The sequence below is a fragment of the Camelus bactrianus genome, chromosome 9, assembly GCF_048773025.1.
Source record: "Camelus bactrianus isolate YW-2024 breed Bactrian camel chromosome 9, ASM4877302v1, whole genome shotgun sequence".
NCBI classification, from domain to species: Eukaryota; Metazoa; Chordata; class Mammalia; order Artiodactyla; family Camelidae; genus Camelus; species Camelus bactrianus.
Genome location: NC_133547.1, coordinates 33,232,244 through 33,246,156, shown reverse-complemented (window position 1 = coordinate 33,246,156; position 13,913 = coordinate 33,232,244). Strand labels below are relative to the sequence as shown.

Genomic DNA, 13,913 nt, shown 5'->3' with positions numbered 1-13,913 from the left:
CTGGGGGATCTGACACTATCTCCAGAAAGTGTCAGAACTGAATTACATTGTAGGATACCCAGTTGATGTTGCAGAGAATTGCCTGGTATGGGTAAAACTCTCACATACATTTGATGACGTAAGTGTTAGAAGTGAAGTATGCTGTGTGAGACGTAGGAGGAAAGAACTGCGTTGTTTTTCTAATATGAAGTCAAAAAGTAAAATACATGCAACACATGATTATTTGTACCAGACCACTCATAAAGAATTACAATTTAATTTACAATTTTCCCAAAGGTGGAAAAAACTCAAAAAAAAAAACCAAAAAACAAAAAACCTACTAGTATTCCTAAGAATACACAAATACTTAGTTTGGTTTTGGAGTACAATATAGTTAAAAGTGATTATCACTAAAACAACCCATAAATGTACAGCAAATATATAAATATGAAATAGACCAAAACAAAGGTTATATTCCACCTCTATAATTTATAAGATTAACATTGAGTCTTCATTTTAAAGTCTACAATATTTTCCCATTATAACTGGAAACAATCTTTACACAATTTCCTGTTTAAGATTTAATTTCAGCCTCTCCTATATATTTTTTTCTCTTACTGCCTAATTCCCCTTCTTTTACCCCTTCAGGCGTTGCAATCCTCTGGTTTCAGATTATCCTTTGTTTCACAAAAATTTCCTACCCAAGAAACTGTTAAGTTCTTTCACAAATGCAGCCTCATTTAGTTTACTGTCAAAAATCTCAAGAACTACTCACCAAATTACTGCCCATGTTCCTTTAAGGACCATGGCTACTAAGCTCCCTGAACCCACTTAGAGTTCAGTGACGCCCTCAGATTTACAGCAGAGTCAGAACAGTCAGGATGCTTAGATGCTCCACTGTCACCTTATCAGCTAAAACCTGAAAAAGGCACTCTTCCTGATTACTAGAGTAAAAGGCACTATTTCATTCTGATGGCTTTTCTTTGTTTTGGTTTGTTCTGGTTTTTCTAAAAGAAAAAAAAAAGTATTTATTGCTTTACTTTAAAAGTAATATATTCTTAGTGAGAAAAATGTAGAAATTTTAGAATTATATTAATAAGCAAAAATTTAAACCATAATCCTACCATTCAAAGACATCCAATGATATTTTGGTATAGATTCTGTCAATGTTTTCTTATTTCAGTTGTTTTGGAAATCCCTAAACCCCAGGACATTAGCATCTAAGGTAAAATAAAGTACCTAGACCATTTCATATTCCCACCAAATGGATTTTAACAACTTTTCGGGATTTTTAGTTAATATAGAAAATAAACTTGTAATGACAAAGTTCCAACCTCTCCTAAAAGATAGTACATTTTTCTTGAGGAAAAGAAACAGATTTTTAAAATATAATCAAGTACCAAGAATATAATAAACATCCATGATTCCACCTCCAAGAACTATCAAGTTTCAATCTTGTTACATATGCTTACCTTTCCTTTTTTTAAAGGAATAAAACATTACAGCTAAAGTCAAAGTCCCCTTTAAGCCATAACTCTAAGTCGTACTCCTTTTCCCGTCCCATTACCATGCACTTGGAGTATGTATTTCAGTCCACTTTTAAGTTTTTATGTACTTTATATACATACACCTATAAGCCATAAATATTTTAATATACATATATGGCATTAAACTACACATTATTCAGTATCTTTCTTTCCTCAGCACTGTTTTGCCATCTGTGTTGATATATGAACCTAATTCGTTGCTTTTAATATTCCATCAAATGAGAAGACCTTTAATTTACCCATTTTCCTACTGATGAACATTTAGGATCTTTTTCTTTTCCCTTTAAAGATTTAAATTTAAATCTTAATATTTTTTTAAATCTCAAAGTTTTCCTTAAAAATGTTCAACAAGTAGCTCCTAAATATTATATAAGCTATAAATAATTTAAGCTATTATTCTAAATTTAGTGTTTTATATGATTTCAAGTCTCTTCCAGTTCTCACACACAATTCTATTAAAGAAATTTTAATTTTTTCATCTTAAAGTGTCTCAATCTTTAAATTGTAAACTTTGAGTACATATAGAGTAATATATAACATAATCATTAACTACCGTAAAATGATTAGTGTATAATTATTGTATAATAATGATAATATATTTGTGATCTTTGTGTGTGTGTATACTACAATCATACTGATACAGCAATCACACTGCTAGTACTTCTGAAAGTCTTTTGCACAGAATGTTTCAGGATTTGCTTAGTCATTATAATAGATCTTCCACTGGCTTTCTAATCACTAAACATTTCCTCTGAATTTTTAGATAAGCTTAGATATTTACAAAGTTGAATTTCATTATTTTAAAATCCCTTCTCACCTCTTGGAAGAAAAATATACAACAAAACTTCACTCATCCCTTAAGCTCCATTCATTTGGATTTGATGAGTTTGGATGATATCTTGGTTAGAATTTTGTGCAAAAAATATGAGTAAGCTTATTAAGAGTTCAAAAAAGTTCTCAGTAATTATTTAATACTCTTAAGAAAAAAAGAGTTTTTTTCAAACCCAATATGAGGTACAATTTAAGTACATTTGATATGTTAATTACATATCCCTCATTTTCATTAAAGTAGCTCCCAAACATCTCTGCCTTGACATTCTTTGTCAGCCAATTCTGAGTACTTTACAGATGTTTTAAAAATATACATTACACAAGGTGTGAGTATTATTAACGCACACTACCACTACTACTTCCAGATTTAGTGAAAAATTGTTTATTATCATTAATTATATTAGATATGCATTAAATAAATTCTGAAATATTCAAAACACTATATACTAATAATTTCTATTTATTTTTTCAAACAGAGACAAGAACTTGTAGGTAAATTTGAAAATCTGTCTGGCTACAGTTATTTCTAATAGCTTACCAATGTACATGTATAATCCTCAGGTCTGCATGTAAAGCCCATTATTCTACTGAGACAATTAATATCTGTGTTTTACCGATATGTCTCCAGCCACTAAAAGTCTCACAAAACAAAATGTCTAGTCAATGTTTTAAAACTGTAATAAAATATACGTGGAGATTTTTAAAGACTAAGTACCTAAGAAATTCTGCAAATCAATTTTCGTTCTATTATAAAAGGTTAAATTTGTAACATAAGACTTTTACAGTGAGCTACATTTACATTTTCTAAACACTAGTTCTGAAATATACTCCCTAAGTATAATATAATAATCTATGAAAGGTTAATGATATAATACAGTACATATGAAAACACACAAGTTATAAAGCGCTATGCAAATGTAAGTACAAATTATATACTAGTCAGAAACAGCTATTGGTTTAAAAATAAGCCTCTTAAGGTTTTTTTCAAGTAAATAAACAGAAAAAGTGAATACATACAGAAATGCCGACCTCAGCTGCAACTTCTTGTTCATTATCTTCCATGATGTCAAAACTTTAAAACTGCAACCCTACACTTGTATGCTAAATATGAAAACTAAAATTCATCACAACTAGTTTTACTTCTGACACTGGCATTTACATATCTTCTTTCCAATGACCTCAGAAGTACATACAGTATTCCCCCAAAGTAGCAACAATATGCTGTATTTGAAGTCCATAATAGTCCTGTGGAAGATCCAAAAATCTTATTTTTTATAAAAGTGAAAGAAATATAAGTTGAAGGTAATTTACACAAGTGATATAGTCAATTTTGTTTCTACAATTCTTAAGTGCTTAAGAAAAGCTAAATCCTTCTCAGTAACACGTAACAACTGACTCTTTATTATATTCCACAGTTTTTATTACATTCTAAGTTAAACAACTTTTCATTATTTCTACTTCCTTTTCTTCCTTAAGGTATCAGATATCTGTTTACATATGATAATATCACCCTTATATAAGTTAGAGTACTGTCAATTTTTAACTTGTTCTTCTATAGACTGCAGAATTTCCACTCCTACATTCAGGTAAAATCAATAGTACCCAAATATTTCTTCAACTTTACAAATATAAAACCGATTTGCATTCTAATTTTTAGATTAAAAATTGTGCAAGTATTATTGCACTCTTTACATAATGGCAATGATTGGGAAAACATAATGACCTGATAAATGTAGCTTTAAGATCCCCTTCTGATGTGAGGTGTCATGTAAAAACATACTCCTTTCTCACCCTCCCATTGCTATTCTGCTCTACCACTTTCTGCAGTGGTCATTTCCCACCACTTACAGCTAAAGGCTGAAGTTAAAGGTATTCTACAAAGAACAGAGACTAGTGTAAAATCCGGGCAGGATCTGTAAGCTAGCAAAACTTGCCAGCTCAAAATATCTCTTTGGCTTGTGGATTATTTCAAGCTGGAAACAGTGAAGGTCCGAAGGACGCAGTAAAAAGTTTTGACCTTTCCCCTGACTGAAAAAATAAATTTAGTTAGAGGGCCTGTTTCCAGAGTATCACCAGAGATAAGTGCAAGGGATATGGGCTAGGTGTGGTGTCAGGAAGTCTAGGCAGAGCCTAGAGATCAGGGTCCACTCACTGTCCCATTGTCTTTGCATGGCCCAGCAATCATTTACTAACTAAACATCTGCTTTTCCATTTCCATGTTAACTGACTTCCTTCCCTTTGAAGCCTCAAACTATTACCCCCAACATTCTCTTTTGTCTTCAGTGGAAGAAGGTATTTAAGGTGAGGATTTAGGCCATGCTGGCAAGTTACTCAGTTCTCCTGGGTGTCTCCCACATATATGTGTTACAGCTTATTTTAGAAAACATCAATTTCTTTGCTATTTTAAAGGACATAAAAGTCAAAAAGTACAGATTATCATTATTTTTTATTAGTCTTTGTTTTTATAACCTGAAATATTAATAGCAGATAATCAGAGATAAAGGTTATAAGCTAGAAAATAATGCTCAATTTTAAAGTTTTCTGTCCATACTAGACTATTCTCAAATTGACTCCCTTAAGCATGAAATATTTGGGCAAATCATGTGTCAAAACATGCCATCTGAAACATATCTACCTATATGCAGAAAGTCAAACATAATCAGCCTATAAATAGTACTCTATTTATTATACAATATTTATATAATATTTTTTATAATACTATTTAATAGTATTTTCAAACACTAACATTAATAACAAAGTGCCAGTATTTTCTAACAATTTTTCAAATGTTTAAGTATTGAAATGTACTAGAGTAATCAAGAATAATGTTTAGCTATTTATTTAATTCAGCCTGAGGATAAACCTCTGAGGTAAGGGGACTTAAAATGTTTTTCTTTGTAGCATTCGCAAATGGTAAAAATTTTAGAAAAATGTGTTTATCAGTGAAAATAATTTAAATGAAAGTTAACAGAAGATATAAAATGAGCTGTTATTTATGGCTTTATGGTCTGGCAAACTGTCAAGGATTTTAAAACTTCAAAAAATCCTAGCTGCTAATTGTGCTTAGGTAATTAATGGAAGATTATCACTCTCCCCTAAGAACAGAATTCCAATGTTAAAATTCAAATGCTGTGTAGTGTTGTTTTTTTAATCAACACCCTTTCTTAATCTGACTATGCAACCACTTCCAGGTAAACCTACAGTCTTATAAGTTTATGTATACTATACAGAATATGAATACATTTTAATGATGCTTGTTCAGTATTTACTGTTCAGGTCTCATACCCTGCCTCCTGATGTGTACAGCCTTCAGACTCTTATAACTCTAATCTATCCTCCATATACAGCAAATACCTTAATGAAATGGAAATCTGACCACATCCCTTCCCTATTTGTAAAGTTTAACTGACTCTCTACCAAATAGAAGAACAGTACAAACTCCTTCACATAAAACAGCCCCTTCAATTCTGGCCCCAAGCTACATTTCCTGCCATAAAATATGGCCTATCTCAAAAACATGTTCTTCATGTATTCTTTGAATCAATATCCCTCTTTTAAAAAAAACTCTTTCCTTTACTTGCAGAACTTTTATATATACTACAGACCTCAAAATACAGAACTCCTCTCAGTGAAGTTTCCAAGCGGACTCAAGCCTTCCCTCTACTAGATTCCCATGCCACTCTGCACATGTCTTTCATAATACCATTCGTAAATTTTATCAAGTGACTTCGTTGACATATATGCATTTCCTTCTTTTATTCATCACTGTATTTTCTACACCTCCTTACCAGTACCTGTCACATATTAGGCATTTACTCTACATTGGATTTATAAAAGAATAAATAAACTCCACAACACATAAATTCTCAGAAGGGAAGAATGATCCTGTGAATTAAGCCTTTCTGTATAATACATAAAAGACAGACGCATGCCGAAACCGATTCTAATTAAATGTCTTTTAATAATTCCAACTTCACAAGAGAAGTTAAATTAATGAAATAACATTTACTGAGCATCTATAACACGTCAGATATTGTCGCTAGGTACTTCCTGGCATCATCTCATTTAAATCTCATTTAATCTGTAAAAGGAGGTATCACTCATTTACAGATTTAAAAACTGAGGTTCAGAGATATTAAGTCTAAACTTGCTTTGCATAACACGCCACAGCTCAGATATGAAGCAAGATTTCTCTCGGTTAAGCTACCAATTCATGACCCGTGAATATCTACAGTAAGTCCTTTGTGTGGCCTTTGCAGTAACGTGTTAAAACCTGTCTAAGTGTTAGAGGGTCAGTCAGCGTAGCATACTAGAGTATGCCTTCGGACCAGACCGCCTAACTGCACATTCTGTCTCCACCACTTGATAACCAGGGCAACCTACCTCTCTGTCTCTCTCTTATCTATAAAATGTGGATAAACAATAGTATGTGCCTCACAGGATGGTTATGAAGATTAAAGGATATAAATCATACAAAGTGGTTATAATACCACAATGCCTCATTTGAGTATTCATTCACTGAATAACCTTATGAGACCTACTCATGTTACAAAATACTACTAGAAGTATTTTTTAAAATTGGCCTTTTATAGCACATATGAATTTAGAAAAAACTCCTTACCTACCTTTTACAGAAAAACTAGGCAGAGTGGCTGTAAAGTAGTATGTGGACACTTTCTAATTGGAATGATCTTCTTTCATAGCATTTCTCTGATGTTACCTAAAAGTTTCCGCTTCATCTGAACTCTAATTTCTACTACATTACCTAGCTTAGCATACCTTTTCAATCAAAATGCTTCTCTCCAGACAGCAACTGGTTCTTTGGTTTCATTTGAGATGGTATCTCCTATATGGATGATAGACTAGTAAGAGTTCTGGGCAGGCAATCTGGGTAGAGAAGCTGAGTAGTATTACAGATTATAAAATAAACACTCTCCTATTTATATACCAAATGCCCTCAAATTTGCATAGCAAAACATATCCAAAAAACAATCATTAAAATATTTATCACTACAGCACTACATTCCTTCATTAAAGGAGACAATTCAGTTGAATATACTTAGAATACCCAGCTATTGTTTTTTTAGAGGGCTGAAACAGAATGTTAAACTAAAATTCATATTGATCTGAACTTTAATAATAAATTCATATACACATTATTAACTGCCCATATGATGATATTCAAACTGTTTCAGTTACCCAGACAGGTCTACAGTTTACTCGTAAATTTTCTGCAACTGCACATACACACACACACACACACAAATCCATAGCAGAACAATATCAAATAGAAACTTTCCTCTCTAAAACTTATAGAAAAGGGAAAGCTCAAAAGTTATAATCCATAGCTCCTGAAGGATAAGATTAGGCTTTAACTGAGAGATTATTTCAGTTCATTCTAATATTTATCCAGTCATTCATTCAATATATTGAGTTCCTACTGAGTGAAACACACATTTGAAGATACAAATTATATCCACTTTAAATACAACTGAGGCAGCCTAAAAAGTGTATGTAGGACCAAGGCCCAATTATTTGACCTGACTGACCTTCAATATTCTCATCTATAAAATGGGAGGGATGAAAAGCAGAGTATGCCATCCTCAAAATATGCCACTTAGGCATATTAATTATTTTGAGCTGTAGGTATTCAAGTGCAGGAAGGCATTATCTGAACTTCCTTTATTTGCTTAAAGATAAATCCTCTAGAAGGAAGTCACTTGTCATAAATCCCCTCCCTAGCAGAGCTTCATCAACCAAGGAGAACTGACTATTACTCACAGGAGAGGAGACCGGATGTCAACACCACACTTAGATAAACTTTGGTCACAAAGTATCATATGTTCTATCTATTTCTCTAAGGGCACATTCAGCTTTCCTAAAAATCATTTAAGAGGCCTACATACTGCCCCTCTACTTTTCCTATTAAGATGGTATTTAATCCTGACTTCTGAAAGCCACCTCTTTAAGTTACTCATTTTCCTTCAGTGTGTTCCATGGATACCTGAGGTATACAAGTTAATAAACTTGTTTGTTTTTTTCTTGATAATTGGCCTTTAGTATAGGATTTCAGCTAAGAAGTCAGAAAGATGGAGGGAAAATTATTTTCCTCCCGTACAGTTTATGGTGACAAAGGATGGGATTACTGAGATACGCTGCTTGTTCCAGAGCCTGCTGATGGGATCCTGGGAGAACTGGCAGAAACCAGCAATGGGTAAGAATTCTTACCAATTTGAGCTTTCCCTGATTTCTGTCTATGATGCCCAGTAGAAAGAGAAAGGTAAAATTTCACATTGTCCCTTCCTTTTCAAATTCAGATTAATGGAAGAAAAACATTAGTAAAAATCAGTTCTCTGAACTGTGACTTGTGAATTTGGTTTTGATGTACCCATTGGTTATTGATCCTTGCCTTCCCAAGGACAGCTATAACTTTTTTGTTTATCTTGTGTCCTGAGAACCTGGCTTGGATTTCTGCCCACCTGAGGCATGCCCGTTATGGGTTCTTGTGTGTGTAAGCAGCTCAACTGTCAGGTTGGGGGCCAAAATAATATGGTCAGACAGAAATGTGGGTTGCACATTTGCAGCCAGTATCCTACTGGCTGTTGCTAGCTTGGAGAGTGGAATGTTATCTTAAAATTTTGTGTATCACAGAAATAACCAAATTTCCCTGTCGACTGCATTAGAATGAACTGTCATTAGACCTTTAACCACGGCCATTTTTAAGTCTTTTGTCATTTATAGATAGTTAATGTTTATGCTCCTGCTTTCCTGAAAGTTTTTACAAGCAGCTGTGATCCAAAAATGCTTGTCTTCAAAAAGATTCATGGAAATCACTCTGACAAGTACTCTAGAATATAGATTTCTAATAACTTTAAGATCATACCATTGAACTGGGTAATAATTTCCAGAATGCTAATGGAAAAAAAACTAATGGATTCATGAAACTAACAACTCTAGATCAGGCAAAATAAGAATAATTGCATGAGCCTGAATAAAATGATGAGAATGATTTTAATTTTTTGAGTTTGTGTTAAAAATATTGCTAGTTCTTTAACATTTTAACAGATTTAAGGAAACCTTTTCTCTTAAGCTTTCTATAACTTACAGCAATTTAGTAAAGTATACCTTTGTAAACAGAAAGGTTTTCTCCCTACCTGATCCCTCCAGAATTCAGAAACTCTTAACGAGTATTCTTAATTTCACGGCAATATAGTTATTTGTATAGGTTCAATAAAAATCTGTTCTCTTTCTAATAGGACACAATTGGAAACATTGGCTATATTGCCAAAGTTTTGACTGGAATGTGTTATTGAGAAGGATGTGCATATCAACTTTAAGGAACTAAGGCTGACTTTATAGAGCCAATGAAGTCCCATCAGAAGCAAAAACACCTGGTATCTTGCTTTCAGAGTTCTCAGCCTTACCAGGTAAGTAAGGAAGGTCATTTCCTGGCCGGCCAAAGAAACTCAGGATTTCTTGGGGACCTCAGTAAGAGAGAAGAGTTCACTCAAATCTCTAAATATTGCAGGAGAAATCAGACAGTGAGCCCTTGGCTTGGCTTCCTAGGCTTGAGACACTTTTAAAAGTCTAATCTCAGATTCCTCCTGAAAAGTTTCAGCAAAGAAGACTTAAAAAGAGCCTATATGGTCAATCACTATCCTTGCTGCACTTATGTAAATAATCAGGCCAAGTTTCATGAGACTAGCCTTACTTTGCAAACAGATTAGTCTTACCATGATTACCACTGGGAGAAATGGAGATGACTAGAGAGAGGAAAATTACGTTTCAGAAGCACACTTTTGTGGATTATCAGATTCTAGTGCTGTTCATTTCCTTTGAGGTTTTGTTAACTACTTGTAAAGGACTGGTTACTGAATTATTCTAGTTTCCGCCAATAGCTGGCTAGGACTGTCCAAACCAACATTTCCAATTTTCTTTCACCCTTCTAACTTGGAATCATAAAAAATAAAAACTGTCCTTTTCCCAAAACCCTGCAAGCTGAAGCTAGACAACTCGATATGAACTTTAAAGAAGTCTCCAGTGCTCCTGGAGACAAGGATAACTCTATTTTCCTTCCAGTTTTATTAAGGTATAATTGACATACAGTACTGTGTAAGTTGTATAGCATACTGATTTGACTTACATACATCATGAAATGATTACCACAGTTTAGTGAAGTCCATCAGCTCATATAATACAAAATTAAAGAAATAGAAAAAAAATATTTTCCTTGTGATGAGAACTCTCAGGATTTACTCTCTTAACAACTCTGATATATAATGTATAGCAGTGTAATTATATTTATCATGTTGTACATTACATCCCTAGTATTCATTTATCTTATGACTAGAAGTTTGTTCCTTTTGAGTACCTTCATCCAACTCCACACTACCCTCTGTGCTGCGGTCTTCTGGTAACCACAGATCTGATCTCTTTTTCTGAATATGTTTGTTTCTGAAGTACAAATGATTTACAACACTAAGTTCCTGATATACAACATAGTGATTTGATATTTCTATACATTTCAAAGTGGTCACCATGATAAGTCTAGTTACCAGCTGTCACCATACAAAGATGTTACAGTACTCACTATATTCCTCATAGTACACTTCATACTCATGACTCAAAGTTTGTACTTTTTAATCTCCTTCACCTATTTCTCTCCTTCCTCCAACCCCACCCCTCTGGCAACCACCTGTTTGTTCTTTGAAACTATGACTCTATTTCTGTTTTGAAATCTTATATTCGAAAGTTCTTTTCTGTTCTGTTTTAGTACTTTATTTGATCCTAGTAATAAATCTTTGAGGTAGTATAGATAAATTTCTCAAAAATGAAAATTTAACTAGTATTATAAAATTTATAAAAGCCCAACAAACAAGAGAAAAAGAATGCTTTGGACTAATGGTAGACTTCAGAAAAGTTTCATAAGAAGGAAGTACAAACTTTTAGTTAGAAAAGAAATAAGTCCTGGAGATATTGTACAGCATGGTAACTACACTTAATAATACAGTATTGTATATTTGAAAGTTGCTAAGAGAGTAAATCTTAAAAAGTTGTTATCACAAGAAAAAAAATTTTGTATCTATGTGTGGTGATGGATGTTAACTAGACTTGTGGTGATAATTTTGCAATACATACAGATATCAAATCATTATGTTGTACACTGGAAACTAATATAAAGTTATATGTCAATTATATTTCAACAAAAAAGTCTTCAAGGAGGTGGTATTAAAGAATAAATAGAACTTCTACAAAGATGGTAGGAAGGCCTTCCTTGTAGGAAGAAAGGATGTAAGCAAAGAGAGCATGTTCATAAATTAATTTCAAAGTAACTACTATGGTTTAGCTAAAAAATAGAATATGTGGGACAAAGTCAGTTTTTTAAAAAAGAGTGAAAGGGCATATTGATTTGATTGGAGCCATGGAGCTACAAATTTTGAAGAGCTTTGAATGCCACCCTAAATAATTTAAAATCTATTCTGGAGCCAATGGAGAGTCATTGAGTATTTCTGAGGGAAGGGTCACCAAAGAACGAATAAGACCTCTGGCTTTAAAAAGCAGTATGGGAGGAGTTACTGTAAGGGAGACAGGCTGAGGGCAGCAAGTCCAGCCATTGCTATAGTGCAAATAAGAAGAGGAAAGAGGAGCCACATTTAGCACAGAGGCAGTGGGAATGAAAAAAAGCAGCAAACTGAGATGCTGAAGAAGTAGAATCAATACTTGGGAGGAAAGCCAGGAGCAGAAATGTAAATTTATAAGTCACGCCCTTACTTATAGGAAACAACTTGAGTTTACCAGTGAAAATGAGGAAAAGCACCAAGTGAGAAACTGCACCAAATTTCATCTTTTAACTACCAAAGTTGTATGCTGATTGAAAACAAAAAACTTAACTCTGGTTCCATTTTCAAACACTGCAAGTAACAGAACACAATAAAAGATTCAGTCTTTTACCATAAAGTAATGAAACGTTAAGTGGTTTACTAAGCAAGGCCCAGTACTACATTTAATATTATTCTTTAATTCATGTGAATCCGCTTCCCTAGGAGTTTATCTGGTTTAAGTAAGTTCGTTAATTAAAATTCTCCCTTCCTAAATACTCAGAACCCTCCCCCAACACACACACCTGTTCCGGTAGGAATCCACCTGGCCTCTGATGGCCCTGGCCTACGTACTAGCCTTACCAAGGACAGCCTTTCCATTCCTTGAAGGCCCTGCGGCTTCTTCGGCGCAGGGTCCGGATCTGGTGGGCCTGCCACCGGGCTACACCCGGAGCGGGAGCTCCAGGGCCCTTCGCTGAAGGAATGACCGCCAGCCTGGCCGTCTGGCCACTGGTCCCCACGCCGCAGGCTCTGAAGCACACACTGCCGTTTTCATTCGCTTGACACACCCCTTTCCTCGGGCCATTTACCTCCTCCTCCACCACCCAGCACATTCCTCACGTCGTCCCTCGGAGTTACAACGTGTCATTTCATCCACTCCCACACCGACTTCGCTAGTACTTAAGGTCTTCGACACCGTCCCCTTCACTCAGACGGACTTCACATCAACCCGCGCCCGCCGCCGCCGCCTCCGGAGCTGTCCCCGGCCGGAGCCGCAGCCTCCGGCCTCCCTGTGCCCGCCAGTGCCTCGGAGTGCACCGTGCTCACCTCCCGCGCGCCTCGGCCGGCTGCGCGCACTGCGGGCGGCGGCTCCGCTCCGCCGGGCGCCCCAGGCTGCCGCGCCCGCCGGGTCCCCCGCGACCCCCGATGCGCAGTGCCGTCCGCTCCCGCCGCCGTCGCCGCCGCTGGCCCGGTGCGGCCCAGGCGTTTCCGGGTTCCCGCGGTCCCGTCTCCCAAATGCTCCGGCTTCCTCCTCGGCCCGGGCAAACGCCGTTCCCGGCTCGGCTCTGACGGCCCCGGCTCGGCTCTCGCCAGCTCCATCCTGAAGGCGAGGCACCGGGACGGCTCCGCTGGGGACCCCCGCTGCCGGCTTCACTGTCGCGTCACCGCCCAGGGGCACTGCCTCCTGCCAGATGTGTCCTGCGGGGACGAGGCGGACGGAGTGGCTCGCGCAGCGGACCTCTGCCGGGCTGCCGACTGGCGAAGGGTGCCACGGCGTCCGGCCGCGGGAGTCAAGTCAAAGTCCTCTGGGGCAAAGGACCAAGGCTGGGGGAGTGGGCAGGCAGCTCCGGGAAACAAACAGACCTGCTTCTAGAAGTAACTGTTCCTGACTGTGAAAAGAAGCGAGATTCACTCCGGCCCAGGCTGCCACCCAGTCGTGGAAGAAGCGTGGTTCTGTTGGAAATGACCACTTCTCCCTCCCTAGCTGAGATCTGGAGGCTGAGCGGAGCCCAGAGCGGCGCCGCCAAATAGCAGAGCAGGGTTACCCCTTTCCTCTTAACACAGTGCCGCTATGAATTAAGCCCATGTCTCTTTATATTGCAGATGATTAACACTCCGTCCAAGAAAGACAAACGGAGAAAGAGAGCAGAAAAATAAAATTAAGTAACTGTGTTCGAGTAGAATAACTGGCTTTAAAATATTTTGTAATATGAAGTTGATAAAATCCCTGATTGGT

The 13,913-nt window shown here is 36.5% G+C and overlaps 1 protein-coding gene across 7 annotated transcripts in view; it reads right to left on the bottom strand.

Annotated features, from left to right (window-relative positions):
• Positions 1-13,606, bottom strand: part of SLC35A3 (solute carrier family 35 member A3) — a 36,755-nt gene extending 23,149 nt beyond the window's left edge. Inside the window, exons 1-2 of one of the 7 annotated variants that reach the window (XM_074370038.1) lie at positions 13,004-13,122; positions 7,137-7,203 (exon numbers count right to left, since the gene is read on the bottom strand). Coding sequence is in view for 3 of the 7 variants with exons in the window: in XM_074370037.1 (XP_074226138.1) it covers positions 13,004-13,276 (273 nt within the window). In the remaining 4 variants the exon portion in view is untranslated. Of the gene's footprint in view, positions 1-3,374; positions 3,695-7,136; positions 7,204-12,480; positions 12,717-13,003 lie in introns of those variants that run through there. The other 6 variants (XM_010950439.3, XR_012509150.1, XM_074370037.1 and 3 more) reach the window with 6 other exon arrangements.
• Positions 13,607-13,913: the final 307 nt, after the last annotated feature.